This window comes from Cariama cristata, unplaced genomic scaffold (assembly GCF_000690535.1).
Source record: "Cariama cristata isolate BGI_N322 unplaced genomic scaffold, ASM69053v1 scaffold1463, whole genome shotgun sequence".
In the NCBI taxonomy this organism is placed as follows: Eukaryota; Metazoa; Chordata; class Aves; order Cariamiformes; family Cariamidae; genus Cariama; species Cariama cristata.
In genome coordinates this window covers 146,439-173,063 of record NW_009609941.1, presented here as the reverse complement: position 1 = coordinate 173,063, position 26,625 = coordinate 146,439, and the positions used below count along the sequence as shown (strand labels likewise).

The following is a 26,625-nucleotide window of genomic DNA, read 5'->3' as shown; positions in this document are numbered from 1 at the left end:
AGGTCAAGCTGTTGGAAAAGAAAAGAATACGTGAAGGTGAAACTTGAAGTCCTAGTCTGGAAATGTAGATGTTCTGACAGGAAACCCATTTCTTCTGTGGATAAAGCCCTAAAAAGTGCTAGTATTGAAGTTTCCGTGTCTTCAGAAGTGCCAAAATTATGTACCATCTTGTATCAGCCCATTTCATCCAGAATTAAGAAGGACAATTACATGGTTCTAAGATCAGACTTGTCTCATGAGATGTTGCAATAAATATTCTTCTTGACATGATTCTTGTAGAATGTGCTCTCTGAGCCTGGGTACTTCCCAGTTTATTGACAAGTGTCACTCTTTGGAAAAAGGATCTGAACTCCACCAAAGACATTTGCTAAGATGTGACTAACAGAGTTAAACTTACGAACTTCCCACAATGTTAGAGCTCTCTGTGTAATGAGACATAGTCAACCAAATTTCTACTCTGCAAGGTCTTGCTTTGGCAGGTTCATGCATATTTTGGAAAACCCATGCTTAAGAAATCCAGCATCAATTGGTGCAGAGAGCAAGGGTGAGTCTGTAGGAATATGGTTAGACAGCAGGTACAGCTCATCCAAAGTAGTAAGCTGGAGTCAGAGAGTCTGATGCACTTGCTGGGAGAAGCATTGAAGGAAAGTCTCCAATCAACTAATAGCTGATAAATGTGTATCTAGAGGTCATTACTGATTTGTTCTACATCTGAAGCTTCTCAAAGGGGAATTTTCCCTGAAAGAAAATAAAATCCTTGCCATATGAATTGCATTGCCTTATATTTCAAAGATGTATAGATTATGAAGTCAGAATGAATCTTCATGAATAGATAATCTCTCCTCCCATTGAACACAGAGCCAAGGATTTCTTTCATTTCCTTCCTCTTTGAACCAGAGTATCTTTGCAAAAAGCATTCATTCTTGCCTTGCACATTTCCATAATCTTTGGCAAACCATCACAGTGGTTAATTGCTGTTTTGTTTTTTTTAGTGATAGACAATTACTATACATTTGTCTGTGCTATTGAAGATCCAATTTTGTTCCCATGTTTAAGTTTTTCTAGGCTGCAATCCCCTGATCTTAAACTAGTCGCTTGATCTGTTGCTGCATATTAGCTTTTCCGGTCTTTATTCATATTAGTTCCAGTGGTCCCAGACAAGAAACAGATGTAACTTTACTTTTCTCAGTTAACAATTTGAGAATGTGACAGAGCACACTTACTTCGTAGATTTCTCCCTATGAGGATCACCCCTGCTATCCCTGTGGCTGCGACCCGTTTGGCTCTCTGAGTTCTGACTGCGTTAAAGATGAGCACCATTCTGACTCACAGCGTGGTAAGGCAGTGGGAAACGCCTGTTCTCTGAACTTCAAATCTGGCTGTATTTCGGGACATTGAAGTTTGAGGGAACAGTGTCTACTTGTGTAGTTAGGTACAGCTTCAAAACAATGGTAAATATTTAGGAAGGAGAAGTGAGGCATAACATATTTTCAGGATATAAGGTATGTCACTTCCCTGAATGTGTTGTGTGGGGATGGGGGGCTCTGTGTAAAATAATATGAAGGACTGAGTTCTAACACTGTTGTTTATGAATGCTGTTACAGCTGTCACAAAGTCCATTTTGCTGTGGTTTCTGTGCATCTGGTACTCTAAACATGAAAAAAAGATGGTGAGACTGGCATCATGCCAAGTATATGTGTGGAATATAACATGGAGTGTAATAAAAAAGAAATAAATTACTTGTACCCTCTGAGACATCTTGAATGCAGCCTACTCCCTGCTCTTATTTATTTGTTTCTCTGTTTTTGCTTTTGAAGGGACTTGGCCAGGTCAGTGTCAATGCAGAGAAGGTTACACAGGAGAAAAATGTGATCAGTGTGCATTTGGATATCGGGGCTATCCAAACTGCCTGCGTTGTAACTGCAGCCTGATTGGTAGCATTAATGAAGATCCATGCACAGAACCTTGTCTTTGCAAAGTGAGTATTAAACTGTCATTTTTGCTTAATCGAATCTGTGGATTGATTTGTAAAGCCCTTTTTAATAAGGAGACTTACGTCATTAACTGGAGAGATTGCTCCTTTTATAGGAAATAACCTGGTGTAACTGTACACCTGACAACCTGGAACTTAAAATTACTAACTGTTCTCTGTACTGAAAAATATGGTAATTTATGTTGAATAGTTCTGTATGTTACTGATACACCATTTTCTAAAATAATGGACCAGGCTGACAGTAAAATCAAATAACTGCAAATGTGAGTGTGAGGGAGAATCACAGAGACAATGACAGTGTGCCTCGCTGGGTATGGTTTTAGGGATGAGCTGATACTTCTCTTCAAAATTACAGACTTCTTGTAAAGAAAGGATGTGTTTATAACATCTGCTTTGTGTGAAGAAACAGCATGCATTTGGAAAGAACTATTGGAACAATTACTTTAGATGTATGTATGAAATATGATTTAATTATTCAATTACAAAATATAAACCGTTAAAAAAGAGAGCAGTTTTGCAGCCTCCTTTTTTTTGTAAATATCCAAACCCCTTGAAATATCTTGCAGCTGTAGATTCTGCTGAACTTTATTGCAAAGCTGTGTGTCAATATTTAAAGAAGTTACACTTAATTTTCTGAACCAAATGTTAGCTAGTAGATTATGTATTTGTTGCCAAGTATGACAGTGAACAGGAGCCAAAAAAACCCAAACCATGGTTTGCCAGTTTTTCTGAAACTTCTTAGTCTTTTTGCATAATTTATCTGATCGAAAATATCAAACATATAAATAACCAGAGTCTGGAAGAAAGAAATAGCTCCAATAGCCAGTTTAAATATGAAAAAGGAGATACAACCATTTTGCCTGATTTTGAGCTAGACTAACGCTAGATGAGCCAGTGCAGCTAACTGGTGAAAATTTTGGTATAAACTGAATGAGAAACTGTCCCCATTCAGTGCTATCATGGGCATGAGTCTGGCATACAGAATTTTTAGGCCAGGTCACTGAAAGTGTCACCAGCCAGCAACTCACCTATAGAGGTGAAAGGAAGGAAGGAGAAAAGTTGTGTGCTCCAAATGTCAAATGAAGAAGACAGGGTTTCTAAGCCTATGTAGTCTCTGTGAACACAGTAGTGCAAGCTATTCGTTTTTATATTCTGAATTTCATAATAGTTGATCTTATGTGAAACACAGCTCTTGAGGTTTAGTCATTGGCTAAGATTTTTATTTTTATTAAGAAATAAATAATTTCTATCTAATAATGTTACAGAGACAAAGTGAAATGTGTGATCCAAGTGCATCCTGAAGACTGAAATAAAAAAAGCTGAAAAGAGCATCCAAATACTATTTCTGTAAAAATCCAAGATTTTAAAATATCATTATCTCAGGAGGCCTTTTGCCTAAGATTTTTGTCAAGTTGGGATATTAACAAATAGAGAGCAGTCATCATCAGCCTTCGAATCAGAGCTGGGGATCATAAGTTTTTCATCTGGTTTGTATTTTGCTTACAAAAGCACATGGCCTACCTGTTTAGAGAGGTCTTATGTAAACTTGACATGCCAAAGACTGGTCCAGAAGAAGAGACAGGTGGTAGTGTTGCCACCAAAGATCTCAGATTTCTCTCTTAAGCCTGAAACTTGCCCCATGGGACCAAATCTGATGTAAGTCTGGAATCTGGAGTGCTGCTTTTGACTGAAGTGAAGTTACCCTGGTAACTGCTTCTGAAAGCAGAGTTTGGTCCACAGGCTTTGCATTTCAAATTGCAATGCAGAGCTCATACAGGCCTCCTCAAAATAGGAAGACAGATGTGCTTCACTGTATGTCCTGCAGTCCTGGCGTCCTAACCATATGTATCAGGGAACTTTGGGGTGCTCTGTAAGTAAAATTCTCTTTGCCTGTGTAGTGGTGTTTTCCCATAGTGGAAACCAAAGGCTGAGGTAGGGGAGTGATGTGTGTCCAGGTCTTGTCCTGATATGAAGCTAGGACATGATCAGAATCTTGTCCCTGGCAGCAGAAAATGTTCTGTAGCTTACTGTGTAGAAATACCCACGGAGATCAGTTTACACAGCATCGTGGGCATTTACTGAATATTTTTTCCACTGGTTTGCTTGTCAGCAGCCCTTGTGTAAACTTTTTGAATAAATAACTACATATTATCTGTACAAATTCTACAAGAAAAAAATTGGGTGCACTGTTTTGGATTATTTTTTTTGTCCCCTGTAAAATCGACATTGAAAGAGGTATGTGGCAGCATGCTCTGAACTACCCAGTTTGCATGGTAAGGAGGCAGCAGGCCAGTGAAAAGAGCTGAAGGAGTGGAGCACCTCTAGTTTTGGAGTAGGAGTTTCTGGACCTTAGCCGGAACATATTAGGAGGAAGAGCTGCCAGCTAGCATAAGTGTATGAGGTGTCCCTCCAGGAGGGGGTGGCAGCAGTGGTGGGGATCACAGTGACAGTATTCATAGATGGCTGCGGAACTGTTCTCTTGAAGCTGGATGTGGTAGCTCCAGGAGCCTGGCCTTGAAGGTGAGCTATGCTGTGTGCAGACCATCTGGATTCAGTAAACGTGGGAACTTTTCTCCAAAGCAATCTACAAACTCAAGCTACGAGTGAAGTAGACTGGCAAGCCGGCAGAAGCTTTTCAAACCCTGCCTGTGTGCTGAAATTTCACCGCAGTAGAGCCCTTGCCAGGGCATGTGTAGATTATGATGAACTGGCAAATTCTGATGAATTTTTCCAATCAGTTTTAGTTTAGGCTGTGAGTCTTATTCAATAATCCTGCTGTGCTGAAATCTGTTTTCTTTTATAACCTTCTGAATGCTGTTATGCCTAAATCCCATCTAATCCACAGTATTTGTTACCATAATAATGCTGATGCAAAACAAATGTTATATGCCATTGACAGGAAAATGTAGAAGGTGAAAACTGTGATCTCTGTAAACCAGGATTCTACAATTTGCAAGAAAGAAATCCTCAGGGCTGCACAGAGTGTTTCTGCTTTGGGGTTTCTGATGTCTGTGACAGCCTAACATGGCCCATCAGTCAGGTATTTATGTCTATAACCTAATATTCTTTCCTCAGGCAGCTGCAAAATGTACTATATTTCTCCTTGACATGTGCCCAAGTTAAGCCAAATTCTGGCATGTGTCTCCTTACACAGGAGTGGATTTTCAGTGTCATTCAGCAGCTCTGAGGCAGACAGTGTGTCATCCCAGAAGCAATGGGTCGTGGAGGCTGCAATAATGCACTGGAAAAATGTGGTTTTTCTGACCCTGTGCTGTTAAAGTTTCTTTGCATATTGAAGAAATGAACCTAAACCTGTTTCCTTGCTCTCATATCCATTGGCAAGGCTAGGGTGACCTCTGGCAATGTTGCCAGTACTCTTTCTTAGAAAACAGTGATTATAAATATCTCTGTCTTCTGAATAGACAGATCTTGAGTTAGGAGGCTTCGGGGACACTATTTTTCCACCAAATTCCTTCCATATCTTTGCAGAGCTAATCACACTTTAGTTGCCTGTTTTGTGTGCCAATAAAAAGAGAGGAAAAGACATCAAATTTATTGAAATTCTAAGACGCTTGTATAAAACTCTTCAAAGTTCTCTCATCTTGCTCCCTCTTCTGGGACTCTGGATTTAGCTTTCCTTCAGCTCAGCTCTATCTATAGATGGGGAAGATAGACCTCAAAACCCTTGAAGTTCTATCTTGGGGAATTACATAGGTATAATGATAATTTTATTGGACAGATGAAAATCACACTCATATTTTTGTTCCAGTCTAATAGGGAGGTAGAAACAATCCTAGTCTGCAGTGGCATATTTACATGTATTGCATGTCAGAGTGGGCTAATGAAAGTGTTACAGATCCATCAGTTTGAGTGAATATCTAGGGAGAGTTGAAGATTAGTGACTGCTTTCTCAGTGACACAAAGCTTGAGTCCATTAATGTTACTATTCTTTCTTTCAGATATTGGACATGACTGGATGGCTTGTTACTGATCTGTATAATGCAAGGAGCGTGCAACCTCAACGAAGCCAATTTGATGGACCCCATCAAATAAGTATTAACAACACTGAGGCTGTGAAAGTACTAAAACATACTTATTACTGGTCAGCACCTGAGACATATCTAGGAAATAAAGTAAGTTTTCAGCTAGAGTCAAAACTCCTTCATAGTTTCTCTATTTTAATTATAACATATTACTCTAAATATATAGTTTCTGTAGTTAAAGATTATACTTAAATCTCACTATTACCAGACTTCTCAATCTATCTCTGCTCTTCAAATCATAATGTTCCTCGCCAGATATTCTCAATGTCCCCTTCTTGCTCTTTGAGCTCATTCATCTCCTCACTTCCTTCTCTGCCTATCCTTGACACAATATAATCTTTTCTTTTTTTTTTTTCCTCTTGGCTGTTACATGCACACATTCCCAATAGCTTTGGCATAGGAACCAAGAGTTTTACACCCTTCACACCTTGTCCAAAACAATAGACAGGAACATTAAATTCCTCTTACGTGCCTCTTGGCCATCTCCCATTTTGCATCTCCCAACCAGCTAGTCTAATTTTTGCCCTGGTTACTGCCTAAAGCCCTGGGCCTCCCATTTTTTGCAGCAGAATCACAGACTAGTTGAGGTTGGAAGGGAGCTCTGGAAGTCACCTTGCCCAACTTCCCTGCTCAAGCAGAGTCACTTAGAGTAGATTGCCCAGCACCATGTCCAGAGAGCTGCTTCTGAGTATCTCCAAGGATGGAGACTCTGCAGCCTCCCTGGGCAACCTGTGCCAGTGCTCAGTGACCCTCACAATAAAAGTGTGTTTCCTGGTGTTCAGAGGGAACCTCCTGGGTTTCAGGTTTTGCCCATGGCCTCTGGTCCTGGCACTGGTGAAGAGAGCCTGGCTCTGTCCTCTTGGCATCCTCCCTTCAGGTGTTTGTATACATTGAGATCTCCCTGAGCCTTCTGTAGGCTGGACAGTCCTAGTACTCTCAGGTTCTGAATCATGAAAGATGCTCTAGGCTCTGAATCATCTTAGTTGGCCCTTTGCTGGGCTCTTTCCAGGATGTCCCTCTCTTGTACTGGGAAGCCCAGAACTGGATTCAGAACTCCAGCTGTGGCCTCACCAGTGCTGAGCAGAGGGAACCTCGCAACCTCACCTTTCTTTTCAGTCCAACCTCTTTGCCCATGCAGCCCCATGAGACTTTTGCTTTTTGTTCTTTCAGCTCACAGCTTTTGGTGGAGACCTGAAGTACACGGTATCTTACGACATTCCAATGGAGAGTGTGGACAGTGATATAGTATCTACTGTGGATGTCATCATTCAGGTGGATTTTTTTTTTCAGCTTGTTATTATTCAGACATTATTAGGAAGCTATGAAGGGATTAAAAAAAGGAAAATAAAATAATATTTCTATAGTAGTAGTTCTGTCAATTTTAAGTTCCTTCTTAAAAGTCACTACCAAGATCTTGTTATTACTGATTTCTCTGATTTTCTGATTCATTTGTCTGAAATTGTAGGTATACAATACTAGTTTTAGGTTAAAATTTAGGTATTTATCACTTATGTGTAAACAGGTGAGGTGTTCATTACCAAATGTACAAAGCTCTGTTTACAAAAGAAACCACAATAAGCTGGAAGGACTTACATTTATGAAACAAATGAGTGTTCTTGCTGATTACTTACTTTTCTAGATTTATGTTGCAGTTTAAAAGTAAGGCTCTACTAAATCCAGGCACCTCCAGAAAAGCATTATTTTGTAATACATACATAGAAATAGAACAAAGGAGAAAAGAGATTCTGTTTTGTAGAGGAGCTTGATTTTTGAAATTTCATTTAATTCTTTCCAAAAGAAAATATTTCTAAAATCTCTGAACCAAAAGAGAATAGGATTGTAGTCTTCATGAAGCCATGGAAAATGCAGACCTTTTAGTTATTTTTTTCTAGTGCAAGAAGTCTAATTTGCCACTTTCCTGTGTTACCTGGATGTATATCTGACACTAAATATAATTGCTTAATAAAATATGAATGCAAATATGGAAAATGTTTTCTGCCTTTCCATTTCAGGGTAATGGGCAGATATTGAGTACAAGAGCGGCGGGCTTGTCATTACAGCCATATGAGGAATACTCTAATGCAGTGAGACTTGTATCGGAGAATTTCATAGACTTCAATACAAAAAAAGCTATAGACCGGGAAAGGTTGATGACTGTTCTGGTAAACGTGACCCATCTTCTGATCAGGGCCAACTACAACGTTGCCAAAAAAGCCGTGTACAGGTGAGGGAGAGAAAATATTCAAGTGAATCTATATACTTCTGTTGTTTCATATGCACAAAACCACTATTCATAGTGGCAGTCTTCCTAAAGTTTTATGATTTCTAGAAAAAAACATTTTTTAAACTGAATTTTCTCAAGACCAGTCTTGCCTCCGAAATACATTCATGTGGAATGTGTGAGAAAGGGCATTTGATTGTTTTAAAGATATCTGGTAGCAGAAACATTGTTTTCTGCTTTAAAGGAATACTACATAAAAGCCTTATTACAATGGCTGCTTTGTTAGAGGGAAATACCTCCAAAACTCTCAACAGTATACTTGTTTTGGTATGTGGCAAGTTAATCCATCACTGACTATTGAAAATCTGCCAGTAAAGACATTGGCTGTAATTTCTTTTCATGTCTGTTTGTAGATGTCACTGATGCTCATCTCTAACAGAGCGCTTAATAGGAAAATTGGGCTGGAATGGATTAAATGATCATTTCATAGTCTCAAGTCAGCATTAGCAGTATCTGCATCAGACCTTACAGATCTGTTTTACCTGTTCTCCAAGATATACAGGAATAAAATCTTATTGCTCCCAAGGGAATTGGCTCCAGTGCTCCATCACTTATTTACTTAATGCCCTGAGCCTCACCAATGACTTTTCTTCCTCATTCCCTAATTTGGTAGCATTGCATGTCAATAACATTGGACTTGATACCAAATTTACTTTGTGCCCTTGGGGAGTGGTAATATGTATGTCCATTTAGGGGTGAGGTGTTCATCTTTCTAGAATGTTTGTAAAGATTTATTTAAATAATTTTACCTGTGGCTGAGAAGATTTTCTGCCGTAAAATGCCATTGTTTGTAGTAAGAGGTTTTGCTTTGTTCTGTTGTGTGCAGCACCAGTGAACTGGTGGCGTTTCTCACTACTTACCCACCGGCGATACGTGTCTATTTTAGACATGGTGCAGTGAAGCTGTTTTATTTCAGCCCAGCAATAGAAGGCTACCCCACTGATGTACCTCTAATACCATGACAGAGGGGGAAGGTTTTATTTAAACTTTTCCACGGGAGAAGAGACAATGGTAGTAACAATAATGATAACAGGAGGATGGCACATCTACTCCCAGAACTGCAAATGCAGCGATAAGAGCATGATCGTAGTCATCTTGCAGCAGAGATTTGTGCCTGTTCCTCAGCTGTCCCTGCCAGGGAGCAGCACTCAGCAGTGTTACTCCCCTAGAAGCTCACTATCCTGTTCAAAATTAAGTTTGGGGAAACAAATGATGTGATGTTTTCACGCTTGATCCTAGGCTGGACTCTGTGACCCTGGATACTGCAAGTGCAAATGTTATAGATCTTTCTTCAACACCAGATGTGGAATTCTGTGAATGTCCTCAAGGTTACACAGGAATATCCTGTGAGGTAACCTCTTACAGTGTTTTATGTATGCAAAATTATCTCGTATCTGAAAGGATCTAGGTTTTAAAGGCAGGCTGCCTTTAATTATGCTGCCATAAATGTGTAGGTTCTGTGGTGAAGTGCTGTCTACTATACTGTAGACAATGCTGAAGATGTTTTCTTCCAGTTACACTAAATGGGATTTTAAACTTATTTCTTGAATTCTATTTGGTGGCACTAAAAGGTGATGATACACTTTAGAAGATCAGTGTTGCAGAGGGAGTGGCTGTAAAAGCTCTGTGAAGCTGTTTTGAGCATACCTTACTTATTAATAGCACTTCTCCTGGATCTGAATCTTGTACAGTTTAGTTCTGTTTTATGTCATTAGGTTTATGGAGGCAATAAGGAATCTTAGCAGGGAGAAATGCTAGCCTTTGGAAGATCCCACAAGGGTCCAATATATCACGCAAGTTGGTGTCTTCCATATCTGTGAGTAGAAGATTAGGGAGGCAGAGCACCATCTGCAGAATAGCAGGAATTATTTTGACAAATGATTTCGGTATGAAGCCTTGTGCCATAGCATCATTAGTGATTCCACAGAGGAGGTAGAACATCTGTTTTTTATTGTCCCATAATAAAGAATATATTCACATATTCAACTGCACAAAACTTAACTTATGTGCCTCCAGGGGTCAAAGCGCTGAATCAAAGTTTTATGGAGTTAATTCTTATCCCCTTTATCCAGTGCAAGTGAAAAACAACCACCAGAAAAGAGCTGAAGTGACATCAATAGAGTTTGAAGGAGCATTCAGTTACCACAATATGAATGAGTCAGACGGTGGGTGGTCAGAAGTGGGCTCTTTGAAAATGTTTTGATGTATACTTTTAACACACATAACGTTACTGCTTTTTTCCTCTTGTTTCTTTTCAGTCCTGTCTCCCTGGGTACTACCGTGTGGATGGAATACTCTTTGGAGGTATTTGTCAACCCTGCAAATGCAATGGGCATGCATCTGAGTGTGATGTTCATGGTGTTTGCTTTGTAAGTCATCCTTCAATGTGTTTTGTTTTAACCATCTGTTTAGGAATTGGGAGAGCATTTTGGCTGTGGGAGACAGGTTTGCAGTGTATGTAAATGTCAAGCTATGAGCACCAAGTGTTTGTTTTTCTTGCTTTTCATTGTTTACTTCAGAATATGTTCAGGGGACTCCATTAGTGTTCTCTGATAAAGGGTTTGTTTCAGTTCATCATTTCAAGTGGGGAATAATCAGAACTAAAATAAAAACATCACTATATACTGGCTGATAAAAATCTTAACTTTGCTGACTGCAGGTGACACAACTTTTTCTGAAAGGAACAAAATAACGCAGTGTTTTGGATGAGTGTCTGTTTTCAGATATGTGTGTTTCCCGTGACTGACAGCAGTGGAAATTACACATTACCTTCTGAAGAGAGAATTGAGCTCTTGAATCCGTTCTGAAATTTAAAGGGCACAGAAATAAAATGGCTAAACACCAGTGAGAAATATATAAGAAGTTTGTTACTGCAAATGTGTGCAATATGCAAAATATGGCTTACTTGAATGTATACTGCATGCAGGTTCCTGCAGGGATCCCTCAGGGGCTTAAAAACCATCAAGAGTAAATAGGAAAAGATTTTTTTTTCCATGTCTCACAGGCTTGTCAACACAACACAACAGGACCTTTCTGTGACCAGTGCTTGCCTGGCTTCTATGGAAGTCCATCCCAAGGAACTTCTGAGGACTGCAAGCTGTGTGCATGTCCTCTGAGTTCTGCTGCAAACAAGTAAGCTGCTTATGTGAGATTTTCTTTTGCATCTTCAGCAAAATCAGAAAGTGAGATAAAGAAAAAAGTCGTGAAATCTAAAAGAGAGAGGGAAGGACTTTTTTTCTCCCTCTTCGAGCATATCTCATAGAAACGTTGTTTTTCCAGGTAGACAAATGTATAGACTAAGCTAAGACAGGCCGAGTGAACTGGTACAATTTGTACATGTAGGTTGAAAGTAATACTTCGACGTGTCCTTGAACTTGGCAGCAAAATCACTGTTATCTTTCATGTTGTTTCAGAAAACAACAGAAGGACAGAAATGTTGCATGTGAAAAAGAGGAGCTCAGTACAGAAATTGGACAGGTTTACTAGAAAGAGGGCTGGGTTTTTAGGAAGTTTTAAAATCTTCTTTTCCTTTAAAACAAAAAACCCCTCACGAAGAGTATTTGAAAATGATAACTTTATTTTGACATATTGTAATGTTTAAGGCATTGATGCTAATCTAGAAAAATTTGCAATTACATGGTTATTTAAATAGGTGTGTGGACTTTTGAAGGGTGGATATTGAATGTTTGTGTATTGATACTGACTGCCATAAATATTGTTGATAGTTTCAGTCCTACTTGCCAGCTGAGTGAAGGAGGTGGAATTGTCTGTGACAAATGTCTTCCAGGCTATACTGGTTCTCAGTGTGAAAGGTATGTGCACCAGCTTTGGTTAAAATATCTATCACTGCCATCACTAACCGTTCATCATCCTACTTGCCTTGAATTGTTTATGCCACGTGTAGAGAACATTTCTCATAAATTTTCCTTCCCATTTTGTCTTTGCTTGTAATACAGAGACACTTTAGGTAAAAATTTAATAGGAAATACTCCCTTGGGTGGAGAGTGTGTTTGACATAGCCACATTCCAGCTGATAAAGTTTTTAATCTCTGGTACAGGTGTGCTAATGGTTACTATGGAAATCCACTCATGCCTGGAGAATCGTGTGCTCCTTGTGAATGCAATGGCAATGTAAACCCTCAAGAAGATGGCCACTGTGATACCTTCACAGGACAATGCCTGAAATGTCTGGGGAACACAGCAGGTCACCACTGTGAGAAGTGTGCTGATGGGTATTATGGCGATGCAGTGGTTGAGAAAAGCTGTCGTGGTAAGCTATTATTATTACTCTCAAAATTTAAAGAACACAAATATGGTGTACATGTAGCAGAATGGATGGGGAAATACGCACCTTTGCTGAAAGAGTTAACCTTCAAGTTGTGAGTTGGCAAGTGCAATTTGAAAACCATGGGGTTGGGTTAGCCTCAGGAAGGAACGTATCATGCTAGGGTCTGACACTTCATGTTCCTGAACCTTACTGGCTTGCTTAACCCTGTCCCTCCAGTGACCTGCTGTAGACACTTCCTACTTCTGAATGTTACGTATGGGGCTGAGAAACAAACTTCTCAAATGTATCTGTTCAAAGGTGTTTATCTTTCAGCCTGAATGTGTAGTACAATATATTAACATCTATGGGATCTAAACAGGTGAAACACATTATATACCAAATATGGAGTTCTATATAATAAAAAATGTATATAGATAGACATTAAAAATTTTTTTAATTTGGTTTCTTTTTGTCTAAACGTAAGCCTGTGTGTGCCATGTGAATGGTTCCCTTTCGAGTACTTGTCATCATGAGACAGGCTTCTGTCACTGCAAATCAAATGTGATTGGAGAAAGATGTGATAAGTGCTTGGTAAGCAAATATTTACATGTTCCTAATATGTACATTTTCTTGTATCTTGGTCTTCAGTTTTATCTATAGATACTGATTAGAGCAGATGCAGAGGATAGCAGCAAATACATTCAGGGGAGAGGGGACCTGTTGCTGGACCAGAGCTTTGTCTGCACAGGCTTTTGCAGTTGCAAATTGCTTTGCCTGTGCTCTTTTCAGATGTGAAGCTATGTAGTTGACTTGGCGCCCTTCTGAATAGGGCTGTTCAGGCTAGTGCTGTGCTCACCGACATCGTGCAGTTATGTTGCCTTACCGAAAAAACAAACTGAACACTGCTAACAGACCTGAAGGGGTCTTAGCGCTGTGCTTCTGCAAAATGAAGTCTGAGTGGGAATATCTGAAGAATGTGGTTGGTGATAATAAATACATCGTGGCTGAATGCCAGAAAGGGATTCAACTAAAAGACAGGCCTGTTATAAGAACAAGTAGATATTCACTGGTGATATAAAACAGCGGATTCCAGCTGTTGCTAAGTGTAGAACTGCCTCAGAGACCAGTGCCCAGTTACTGCCCTTGTGCCAGCCCAGCTGAATGCCTTTCAACCCACATGTACCTTGGGTCTCTGACCTGCTCTGTTCTGGTCTTTCATTCACATTCACAGAAATCTGTGCCTGATCAGCACAGCCCACCCTCACCTCATGGAAGTCTTTACATTAAAATAACCTCAGACTTTAAAACATAAAGTCTCATTGCTGAGATTAGGGGACCACAAGAGCATTTCAGAGATGAGGCCAGGGAGTCCTTCCACAGCAGCCACACATTGTACTGACCAATATTCATGCAGGTCAAACAGCGGGGGAAGTAAACAAGAGAAAATCAGAGTGTGCATCGTGTTGTTTTCAAAAACTTATGAAATATAGCTCAAATATATTTATTTCCTGTCCAACAGAATGGTTATTATGGCCTGCTTACTGGGCTTGGCTGCATTCCCTGCAACTGCAGTCAATTTGGCTCAGTCTCTGAGGACTGCAATCATCAGGGGCAGTGTCACTGTGTACCAGGAGTGGCTGGAGAAAAGTGTGATCGTTGTGCTCATGGCTTTCATGCATTCCAGGATGGTGGCTGCACACGTAAGCTCTAATCCATGATCCTTTCGGGTTTGTCTGGAATTTCTTGCAGCAATATATTTTATGTTAAACGCTCGCAAAGGTCAGTTGTTTTGATGACTATATAGAAAAATCTGTAGAATGGTCTCCTAATACTTTAAGCTAGGGAACAAAACATTTCTTTGCTTATTGTGAGGTTGCTTGAAAAGGTGGTGATTATGAAATAATAGCTCATAAGGGTTGTACAAGAGAACTACATCCTCAATAGCTCCTTTGTCTCTTATTTTACAAAACCTTCAGTCCTTCAACGAGAATAGAAACTTCTTTTTTCTTCAATTGTAAAAGTTAAGACCTGCTACTTTTACAGATTTTTACCTTGTTTTTTCATTTAATTCTTAAATATATTTTATACTTTAAGATGTCATTGACTCTTTTTCCATCATCACCTAGGTGTGTACAATTTTTAGTCATGGTACAGAGGAAGATGTTAGTCCAAATGGAGAACGCGCCATCAAAAAAACTAATTTATCGTGTTGATAAGATGCCCTTTTCAACACAGCATAGCTAAAGGAATGCCTATCTTTTCTCCAACCTGAGAAACATTTTTTTCGTGCCTCAAAAAGTATAGTAATGTGAAATCTGCAGTGAGATCATGTGATAGGATCATGTTTGGAACATATATACTGTGTCTTTACTAAGAATCAAAGCTCCCTTAAGTGCCTTTAACCATTTCAGTCAGTAAACGTTACTAAATGTTACTAAAAAAATTAATAAAATCACTTTTTTGAACTTCTGCTTTTTAGCAAAAATAGTATTACATTTCTTAAATAGGTAAGTGCTTCTTGCAGCAGTTAGTTAACAAAAATAGTTATCCATTCTCTATTATTCACTAAGCGATTCTTGAAATGTACTAATTCTGAGATTAATCCTTTCACCTCCTTGAGACCATTATCATATCTCCTGATGAGTTTTGTATCCTCTATAGTAGAATTTTTTTGCTACAAATTTTTTTCTTCCTCACAATAATTTTGACTTTGATTCCCTTGTGGAAATGCAGCACTGCTTTTTAAACCACCAAGCAGGTTATGTCAGGAAGCAATAATGGGCTTTCAATAAAAAGATGAAATGCCACTCTGGTCTTAATTTGTTTCTCGGTGATTAGGGATGGCAAGGAGTTCCTAGTGGAATGGATGAACTGTACTGCATAATTAAGAAAAGTAAGACTACTGGTGGTCTTGGAGTTTCTTCTCTGTAGCTAAAGCGAGGATAAAGTTAATCATTCAATCCTGTTTCTCTTCCAGCCTGTGACTGTGCTCATACTCAGAACAACTGTAATGCTGATTCTGGCCAATGCATTTGTCCACCTCACACCTGGGGACCAAAATGTGAATTCTGTGAAGAAAATCACTGGGGACTCTCTCCTAAACTTGGCTGCAAGGTATGGTAGGCTGGCCAAAAAGCCATGGCTGTTAAAAGCATTTCCCTTTATACTAATGTCAGAATTGAACTCTTGTTTTGAGAACCTCAATCTTTATTCTCTGCGTCAAAGTGTTAGTGCAACATGCCTACATTTAAAAAAAAAAAACCCAAACCAAAACAAAAAAACCACACAACAAAAAAACCCAAACTGTGAAGTGTTTATTGAGGAACCTTCTAAGCAAGCTGTCTTTGAAAATACTGATCATAGTGCCTATTCTGGATAGGTGCAGCAAGATGTAGACCCCATTAATGCTTCTTGAAAACTTAAAAGAATGTCGGTATTAGGATTTTTTCTTTCTATAATTATTGTACTTTCTTTCTATTATTATTGTATTCATTTCTTTCATCCAATATTTGTATAATGTTGTTTTAATTTACTTGCTGCACTCAATGCATAGTATTTTAAATAGTCTTTTGGATTTTTTTTTCTGGGTCAAGTTCTTTCAACTCCTTTGATTCCCAACCCGGATTTGGGAATCAACAAAGCTTCTTACTTTTTGCCACCTACCGTTTACTGGAAATGCAGTTCTTTGTTCAAATACAAACCAAACAACCCCATTTCTATGTGGAAGTTCCCTTTTATTATTGTATAGTAGTTGTTGACAAACATTGAGTTTTAAGGGCCATTTTAAATTTACTATGCTGTTTCTGTTGTTACAAAATTGTTTTTAAAGATACGCTATTTATGAACATTTCTTCTTTTCATCTAAGGCTTGCAACTGTAGCAACACTGGTTCCGCCAATCTCCAGTGTGATGTATTGACAGGTCAATGCCAGTGCAAAGTTGAATTTGGAGGACAAGACTGTTCCAGGTGTGCATTAGGCTACAGGGACTACCCGGATTGTGTTGCCTGTGACTGTGATTTGAGTGGAACCAAAGCAGAGATGTGTGATGACGCTGAAGGACTTTGTGGTTGTGAAGAAGAAACCGGCATCTGTACCTGCAAGGTACCGAAGTATTCAGACCCTTTTGGAACAGCGTTGGGGGTTTCTGGACATTTATTGCATAAAAGTCATGGAAGGTGTAGGGCTGAAAGGACTTCAAAAGGCAATCTGCATCCCTTCTTTGAGACGTTTCTAAGTACACCTAAATCTCCCCTAAAGGATTTTCTGTGCCAGCGCTAAACAGGTGGTCTTATTAGATGGCGGGGTTAAAAACTGCTGATGATGTTCCCCACTTTGGACAGACACATCACAGCTGTAGGCAGAAGAGATAGCAACGTTACCAACATGGAGGTGTTGTTTCTGTTCTCAGAAATTCCTGTGATGATACTAGACAGTTTCTCTCCTACCTCCCTTTGTTTTGTTTTATGTAGCCAGGTAATTTTATTTCCAGTTAGTGATCATAAAATTACTGTGGCACAGTACTGTAGTTCTCTTTTAGACAGAATTCATGGAATTTGATTTGGACGTGTAAGAAGTCAGTATCAGGACCCATTGTATGCCTAATCACAAAGTCATTCCTAGCTGACTAATGCTGAATCCTTGTTAAGTTTACAAACCAACCACTGTACATTTGATAGAAAAATGACTGATGTCTTTCCAGTCTAGGATGTGGCATATTTCATGACTCTGGTCTCACTGCAGTCCTAAATTCAAATAGATTGCATTTGCCTAATGTAGGATCCATGTGTCTATTCTGTATTAAGTGAATTTCTGTAACCACATCATTCTTGTAGTATATTCAAAGTCCTCTCTTTCGTGGATTAGTATTCATTTGGCAATGAATTATTTTGTTCTCTGTATAGAGATAGATAGACAGCACTTCTACAGCTTCTTCCATCCTAGATGTGAAAGCATGTAAAAAAATTAACTAAATGTTAGAAAATTCCAGTTTTCAAGCTATTATATTCTCATCCTCATTATACAAATAGAAAAAATGAAATACGGACAATTTTTTCTGCTTATACACACATGGTTTTATTAGGTTTGGGAACAGCACATTGATTCAGATGATATAGCCTGCTCTTTTGAAAATCCAAATGATAATGATAGGAAGAAACCAATAAATACAAAATAGAGAACTTTTTTTAAATGTGCTTATGCTGCAAGTTCAAATTTGTTTCCTGTGCTATAACGAAAGGCAGTGCTTAAGAATAACTCGCATATATTGCTAATACTGAAGTCTGAATTGACAGTCTTGTATGAAAAAAGGAAACATTAAATACAGAGGTTTAGTAGTATAGATTTTTCTGAAAAGGCTGGACTGTCTTCTTGAAAGGCCAAGTGATAGAGAAGAACTTACTTTAAGGCAACAAACTTAATGCCTTCCTAGGTCTCTCTCCAGTCTTCTCGTTAAAGGTGCCAGTGGGCAGTGACTGCAGTTTTGGGTGTTTTTTCAAGTTGATCTTGCCAGTTGGAATGGAGCGCGAAAACAGACAGGGGAATAGGTCCCCTGATTTTTATTCATAGCAAGTGATGTCTTTGGCTTGAGAGCCCATTTTCCAGGTGGGGGGGGAACATTTTTCTGTCTTGGAACAGAAATGTATAGATGCTATTTTTTGCTAGAAATTCAAATACATGAGTTATCTTGAATGTTCCATGTGATATGGTGGTGTTTGTTTTTTTTTAAAAACAGCATTGGAAAATAATGAAAAAAATAATGTACTGCATAGTAAAACAGAATAAATACAGTAATTGACTTCTTGTTACATAGTTTATATAGCAACTAGTTTTCCTTCCGAAAAGAACAATCTTTCATTCAGCTAGCAAAGTAACATGAGTGTGCTGTTATAAGCTTTTCTTTTTTATTTCCTCCAGGAAAATGTATTTGGTCTACAATGCAGTGAGTGTAAACCTGGAACTTTTGCTCTGTCTGCTAACAATTCACTAGGTTGTACACCATGCTTCTGTTTTGGGATGTCCACATTTTGTTCAGAACTAGAAGATCACGTGAGAATTCCTGTAAGTAAAGTGACATAAATGTACAGACAGAGTTTGGTGTTATCCTCATGTGAGGTACCGCAGTGGTGTGCTGAAGGTTGCGTACACTTCATGAATCAGGCTGAATGTAATTGGCCAGCTTATGGAGGCAGTGGCATATGGCAGAACAGAAAAGAAAGCAAATGCTAAAGTGGTCATAGTCTTTTTTCTGAAATCTTGTGTTTCACTGTTTTCTTTTTAAAAAGAAAAAATTAAACATATTTCCCAATTTTTTTGTTTGTTGTTACTCTAAGATGGACTATTGACTATCTCAAAGCAGCTAAAACTGTTACCAGTATATTACAGTGTGATAGAATGTTTTTGTTGAAGGAACCTTTTGGTCTTTGTCTTGCAGATAACCTTAACTCCAGATCAGTCCATTCTGCATGTAGTAACTCAAAGTAACCTGACTGGAATGGTGGAAGGAGTATTTTCACAATTCCCTGATGTTTTACTGGATGCTTCCATAGTCAGAAAATACTTAAATACAGAAACATTTTACTGGAGGTTACCAGAGCAGTTTCAGGGAGACCAAGTAAGATCATTAAATAATTCGAATGCTTTGTAGATAATTTCTTTATTGTCTAATAGTCAGTCCTTTATTGTATAATAGTCACTTTATCTTCATAAGTTTTCTGCATTAATTTTATTCTTGTAGGTTGTTATATAAATACTCAGTGACTGAACTTACAGTAAGCACAAACAATATGTTTACATTACCCTTTGCTAATGAGATTTTTCTTGACCCTGTAAATTGTTGACACCCATGTTTAATTACGATGTTACTCTTCAGAGATTATATAGTTTTTTAGAGTAATGAATTCAATTTTACTTTAGAAACCTGAAAGAGTTTTCAACCTTGACGCTAGATTCAGTATATAGATCATGGAATCTCTGTTGCTTAGGAATTAAATGAAAATTGAGTGCACACCTTGAAAAGGCCTAAAAGAAGAAACTGAGACTGCTTTTTAGAAATATGCCTTTAGCCTTGGTGTAAAAACTGCTGAGTTTAAGTCCGTTTTCATGTTTTATTGCCAATTCTTCAAAGAACTGACAGTTTTCAAGTCTTCCGATGACGTTAAAACATTTTCAGGTAGTAGCTCTAACCTTGGAATAAAGAAAAATAATAATTTTTTATCCAAACAGCTCATGGCCTATGGAGGGAAGCTGAGATATACTGTTGCTTTTTATGCTTTGGATGGCTTTGGAACCTCAAATTTTGAGCCACAGATTCTGATGAAAGGAGGTCACACTAGCAAATTAGTCATCTATGTAGACATCCCTACTCCAGAAAACGGAGTAAGAACTGACAAAGAAGTAGAAATGAAGGAGGTAAGCTAAAACGCTGGTGTGGAAATACTTCCTTTAGAAATAGTCACTGTGACTGCAGTTCTGAAAGAACATGTAAGGAGGAACAGAGCATTACCTTGAAGTGAGCTTGAACACTCATGGTTCTAATAAAGTGTTGTTTCTCTAGGATTCTTGGAAGTATTTCAACTCTGTGTCTGATGAGCCTGTCTTACGTTCTGATTTCATGTCTGTGCTAAGCAATGTTGAATACATCCTTATCAAGGCAGCTTATGGCCAAGGATTGCAGCAAAGCAGGTAAAGCAATCTCTGCATTTACTTACTATACTGTATTTATTGTAATTTAACCTAGAAATAGTCCCAGCTGAACTATACAGTAAAGATTTAACTCAAATGGAGAAATTTATAATTTCCTATTTATGACTTTTGTTCTTCCTCTGATAAGAAAACGTTTTTGACCTTCAATGGCAGCAGAATCCATCTAATTCTTTCTGTGAAACACTAAATGTCTCTCCTGCTTGCTTTGATAGAAAAGGCCGTAAAGAAGCACAGAGCCTTACAGGCTGATGCAGTGTGCTGCAGGATCGGTGATATAGTTAGATATTTTCTAAATTATTTCTTTCTCATCTTATTTTTATGGGTTTAGAAAACTTGGTTTGTTTTTTCAGTTGAAACACATGGTCCCCTGAATTCTTGAGCCTATACCAATCTAGGTCTCTCCTGTAGCTTTATGCACTCTGGGCAGTAGTAGTAAAATATCCCCACCTCAGAATGGTAGCATTTTACCACCATTTTGAGCAGAAGTAGGTTACTAAGAGCGTGGAGGTGAGATATGGTCATTGCATCTGTTAGTCTGGAAACTAACAAGACAAGCAGAGATGCATCCAATGAAACCCAGTATCTGCACATCTTCACAGCTGTGAGGAAGTGTGGTTCCACCTCCAGATTTGGGATTATTTTTGATTCACATGCCCTCAACTATCTTTTAGCTCTGTCAAAAAATCTGTGGGACAAAGCAGATGTATTTCTGTCCAGTGTTTGAGGCAGAAAGACATATTCTTGCGTGGTGGGTGTGTCAAATTTTGCAGACCAATGAGAATCAACCTATATTACTCTGAAGTACTTCTGATTTGTTTGTAGGTCCTGAAATCCCATAAATAAGTAAAGAATCTTCAGATTTTATTGAGATGTTTGCATGGGGAAAAGAGGATCATGGGAGGTTGCATATGGTAGCTCTGACCTTGAAGTATAAAATGTTTGGATCTCAGTTTTGGTGCTAGGATTTCTGTAGATGTTCACGTTCTCTTCTGCATATGTCTTGTAGAATTGCAAATATCTCAATGGAAATTGCAGTGAAGTTTGAAGAAATGCATCTAGGCAGAGCTAAAGCTCATCTTATAGAGCAATGTAGGTGTCCTGCTGGTTATGCTGGATTGTCCTGTCAGGTACAGAAGCCTTGAATCCTTTTTGTGTGTCTAATACTGAGATAACAAAAAAAGTTACTTAAAGGGTTTTTAAAATTGTTTATAACTGTTGATAGACATGATTGTATTGTTTTTTATATTTTATTTTACTCCCCTTACAAATAGAGTTGTGCTCCAGGATACTACAGGGGAAAGCATACAGAACTCAGTGTAAAAGAGACTCACGCTCTGATGGCACCTTGTGTGCCATGTCAGTGCAACAACCACAGTGAAACCTGTGATCCTGAAACTGGAAAGTGCTTGGTATGTACGGGTTGTACATTTTCTTCTATTGGTTTCACCTGAGCATACAATGGCAGTAACCTATGGAAGGAGTTTCTGGGAGAAGTATATGGCTGTACTATTTGGATAGAGTATAATTTCCCCCCCCCCAACTCTAAAAAAATGGAAAATCTGAGAGGTATTTCCTGTAGGGTCCATTCAGTAAAACTATCAAGATTTTTGGGCCCTAACATCTTCAAAATCATTAATTATTTCAGTTTTGATTTTACTTTAAAAATAACTGGTATCTATCTGTTTTCTGTGAGACTTTTTGGGCTTCTGTCCTTGGTCTGGCCAAGGTCTGCTTAGTCTCACCAAAAAAAGTAAAGGAAGCAGTAAGCCATACCACACCACAGACTAAGTCAAAGTCAAATTCTTTGTCTCGGGAAGAGAATCCTCTGGGCAGCTTTAAGTGAGACTTTTAACTCCCAGAGACTAAAGGAGTATAAGGATATGCCTGAGCTAAATTAATTTGCTCACTTCTCTCATTTGATCCCAAAGGTTGCAAAGAGAGGCCACATCTGACTAACACAGTGCCTCTGTCTTGTGGGCTGACAGCCATGTGGACAACAAATTCTCAGCTAACCAAATAAGGCACATTAGGTCTGTTCTCTGGTATGGCTCAATATTCTTTCCTAAAGTTTTTTCAGTTGCTTTGTTTTTCCTATGGTGAGTTGGTTAGTTCAAAGTCAACTTCTGCTGAATTCATTCTTGAAGTCAGTTTAAGTGAGTTTCCTTAGTCCTTCAGGCTTTTGTAAACCGTTCTTTTTGCTTTCAGGTTTGTCCTAAAGTATGTCTCTCGTGAGTAAGAACTACGGTTCTCATTTCTACAAGGCCAAAACACATAGATCTTTCACATAGTGAATACTAGTCATTCCTCCTCTCGGCTTCTCTTTGCAGGGGTGCCAAGTCACTTATGTGTTGACATTACTACTTAGACATTTCCAGCTGAGTAGTGCAGGCAAAAGAGATGGGATTCACCTCTGACTTCTGCTCCTGTGCAATAGGAGACTATTGCTACTGCTTACTGTCTTCAGCTAACCTCTAAAATATACACACTTGCAAGAATATGAATCAAAAAAGGAAAAAAAGAAAAAAGGAAAAAAAAAAAAGGAGAAACTGAATTTTATTCACTTAGGGAACTAGTCAGTTAACTTGTTTATTATACTGATACAGTGTTTTAATATTTAATAGCACTGGCTGTTGATCAGTACTGTTGACAAGTTAAATGTAGTGCTGTGAATCCTAAGTGTGGATGGTCCTTAGTTTATAGCATTCAAATGCATTTGCTGAAACATTGAAATTTACATTTTTCATCCAGGTATCCTGTTTAATTTTTTCATCAATTGCTTTTTTTTGAGGATTTTTTTGCTTTGTACTGTGATTTCCTGGCCTGAATTGGATTAATAGAAGCAGAAATACATTAGTCTTAATGGAAATTTAGAACAGAAATTAGGTCAGCCTGCCTGAGGGGGCATTCATGTAAGAAAATATGCTGGTATTCTGCTTATTTTTGTATAAAAGGTTCCTCCACTCAGAGAATGCTGACCAACGGGTAGTGACAGTTAAGAGATGATTATGGGAAACTGTATACATTTATTGATTGGGGGAAGATAAAGTTCCTCTTCTTGTTTGTTGTTGTTTTAAACTGTCTGAATTCCTTTTTGTGTATCAGAACTGCGGAGATAACACAGTTGGTGATTACTGCAGTGCTTGTGCCCCAGGCTACTATGGGAAAGTAATTGGATCTGTCAACGACTGCTCTCTTTGTGCCTGTCCTAGAGCCAACCCCGTTAGGTAACCAGAACTTATTAAATCCAACGTATGTTTTAGCATTCTGGATTTCTTGGGCTGTTTGTCCCACCTTCTGCTCCCCCTGCTCTGTGACAACAGGAGTTGGTTATCATTACACGTTCTTAATTTTTAGACATTTGAAAGCTACTTATTTTAGTAAATGGAGCTTACATTCTGAGTTATTCACAGTTAGTGGTAAGTCTGTGAGGTTTTAAAATACTCTAAGAGTAGATCAGCCACGTGGAATGCTTTCTAGATAATGGAGTAAGTTGCTCAAATATGGGTCTCTTTCTTCATTTGGAAAAATAATGCTTTTGTATTTGTAAAAATTCATGTCATCTCCAGTTAATGCAGGAACTTTTCATGAGATCAATCCCAGGGGAAGAACAATACTCTTTTGTTTGAAACTTATACATCTGTTTGTTCGGTAAAGGAACAGTTAACTTCATATTTTGAAAATCAAAAAGCTATGCAGGCTGTTGTTTTTTTTTCTCCAGAAACTTGAAAAGCATATTTGTTGTTTGCGTTTGGTTAATTGAGTCAGAGTAAGAGTCTAGCAATTCTGATGTTCTCATGCAAGTCTCAGATATATACTATTAGTCGTATCATTCAACACCCATTTTTCATTGTCTTATCTTTTAAAGGAAGGCCATAAATTGCTTTAGGATGTTATACAGTAATGGAGTTGCATTGGGAGAACAAGCTTTTTAAGAAACAAATAATTAAAAGTATAAATTCTAGAGCACTGCATGAGATTGAGCAGAGGATGCTGTTGTTTAAAATATTTAGCCTGTGGCTGAAGGTGTTCTCTGGCTTTGTATGGTCTTCCATTTATGTGCTAGCAGGTATTTGTTTATCTTTCCTCCAGTTTTAGTCCCACTTGTGTCCTAAAAGGTGTTCAGGATTACCACTGTGATGCTTGTCTCCCAGGATATGAAGGACAGTACTGTGAAAGGTGAGTTAAGCATGATGTCCCCATTTATCCCTGACTCCCAAGGACAATTTGATTAATATAAGCCATATTTGTACTCAGAATAGATTATTCAGTGTTCATAAATAAATATATGAATGAGTGCTCAAGAACTTAGAGTGATTTGTTAGTTACTGATTAATTAAAAACCTATCAGCAATTCTCAAAGATAAATATAACATCTGATTTCATGGTGAATATCCCCTGATGTTGTGTCCCGTTCCTCCCTGTGTAGGTGCTCCCCGGGCTATTATGGTGACCCTCAGCTTCCCGGTGGCAGCTGCCATCTGTGTCAGTGCAATCCGGGCGGCTCTGTTCATGCTAATTGTGATCGTGCAACTGGCCAGTGCCTCTGTAAGCAGGGTGTGACAGGACAGCTCTGTGAGGAGTGTGAACCGAGACATCATCTTGTGGAAGACGAGTGTGTTTGTAGGTGGTTTTTAAATGGTTTACTTTCCCAATGGGCTTTGTTCTATTCCACTGATACGTATGTGCACATGATTATTCTTTGAATGTTTTTGTGATGTCAGGCCCTATTCCTTCTATGAAAGGAAAGAAATCTTAACAAATTAATATCTAAGTATTCAATATCTAAAACAGAGAGAGTTGGATTAGGTATTCTCCAGAAGTCCCTTCCCACCTCAACCATTCTGTGAACACAGAGGAAACTACATTAGAGATCGTAACATCGGACAAGCTGTTAATCCTTAAGATGGCTTATTTAGTGTTACAGACAAATTTAAGGAAAGAAGATTTTAATACTTTTTTGCTGTCTGTAGTGTACCTTTGTTTGCAAATGTTGAATTCCTATGTTGTTGACCCTCTGGATGTGAGGCTGCTCTAATAATACTTTTGGAGTTATCCCAGTATGTAGGCATTCTCCACCAATAATTAGTCATATTCCCCCAATAATTAGTCATGTAATTCCTTTTGAGAGGGTGGATAGCAGAAAGACACAGCAAGTACAGTAATCTGCTTTTACAATGAATTGGGATTTAGGACTCAGATTTTGCTTTATATAAGTAACAAAACCCTAAGGAATAAATGGAATTACACCACTATAGGCTTGAATTTTCTGTCTTCCTAACCTGTTTGAGTGAGTATCAGTGGCATTACCCTGGATTTATAGCAATACGGATAAATAGGCTCAATAAGCTCAGAATACAGCAAGCAGTTCAATAACCAGCAGGATCAATAAGGCTTGAATGTGTGCTAACTGAAGGAAGAGTGTGTTTGGAATAGGTCTGCTCTTGGGGCAGGAAGGGGAGGCCAATACTACAAATCTGTATACTCAAAGTTATTTTACTTAATTACTCTTAACTCAAAAGCTGAAGGCACATACTGTGTAAATCAAAAATAAATTTCAGTATTTGGTGGCTTCTTCTTAATACTAACATTGCTTCCTCCTCTTACAATGGTTTATTTAGCTTGTGATGACAACTGCACAGGAGTTTTGTTAAACAGTTTGGATAATCTCAACAAGGCCATACTTTCAGTGAACCTCACTGGTGTTGCCCGTGTGCCCTATGGGATATTGTCAGAGTTGGAGAACGCAACAAAACATCTGAAGGTAAAATGAATGCACAAGTAATAGAAACACTTACCTCACACCTTTAAAGCAAAACTTGCAGCCACTCACGTGTGCTAGTAATTTAACAGAAGCCCTCCTGAAGTTCGTGGCTTGAATGTGTGTATGTGTAAGCGATACCAGATTAAGACTTATGTTTGGTGTAGAAATATACCCCAAGATTACTTTCTTTTCATTTGTTGTACTAGCATTTAAATAAATGGATGAATATATTTTTCAGTCAGCACTGTAATTATTGAATGTGCTATATGTATGTGCTTCACCTGGATTATGTGCATCCCTAAGATCGGCCCAGACCTACTGAAAGTAAGGGGAGTAACTTCCAGCAGTGAAACAGAAACATCAGGTCAGGTCTTTTCCCTTGTTTAGTCCTTTTCCTAAAGAGCTGCCAAAGCATAGATTTTGAGGTTGTTCCCCTAGAGTCCTCCCCTAGAATGGCAGGCTGCTTCTTCATTAGCCAGCGTGCCTGGGATGCAGCATTTTGCTTTCCTTTTGGTTGTGTGACAGTCCAAGTGACTTACGCTGTCCTCCATCTGGGGACACAAAAGCCAGGTAGGAT

The 26,625-nt window shown here is 38.6% G+C and overlaps 1 protein-coding gene across 1 annotated transcript in view; it reads left to right on the top strand.

Moving 5' to 3' along the window:
- The window catches only part of LAMA1 (laminin, alpha 1), a 67,738-nt gene that overhangs the window by 7,063 nt on the left and 34,050 nt on the right, over positions 1–26,625 (top strand). Inside the window, 25 exon segments of the mRNA XM_009697687.1 lie at positions 1,231–1,336; positions 1,818–1,978; positions 4,893–5,033; positions 5,953–6,126; positions 7,207–7,308; positions 8,049–8,260; positions 9,557–9,668; positions 10,576–10,686; positions 11,322–11,449; positions 12,043–12,129; positions 12,376–12,587; positions 13,069–13,175; positions 14,104–14,284; positions 15,562–15,698; positions 16,451–16,687; positions 18,500–18,643; positions 19,017–19,196; positions 19,808–19,993; positions 20,139–20,266; positions 21,294–21,414; positions 21,559–21,696; positions 23,390–23,511; positions 24,377–24,463; positions 24,714–24,907; positions 25,906–26,048. Of these exon segments, the coding sequence (XP_009695989.1) occupies positions 1,231–1,336; positions 1,818–1,978; positions 4,893–5,033; positions 5,953–6,126; positions 7,207–7,308; positions 8,049–8,260; positions 9,557–9,668; positions 10,576–10,686; positions 11,322–11,449; positions 12,043–12,129; positions 12,376–12,587; positions 13,069–13,175; positions 14,104–14,284; positions 15,562–15,698; positions 16,451–16,687; positions 18,500–18,643; positions 19,017–19,196; positions 19,808–19,993; positions 20,139–20,266; positions 21,294–21,414; positions 21,559–21,696; positions 23,390–23,511; positions 24,377–24,463; positions 24,714–24,907; positions 25,906–26,048 (3,651 nt within the window).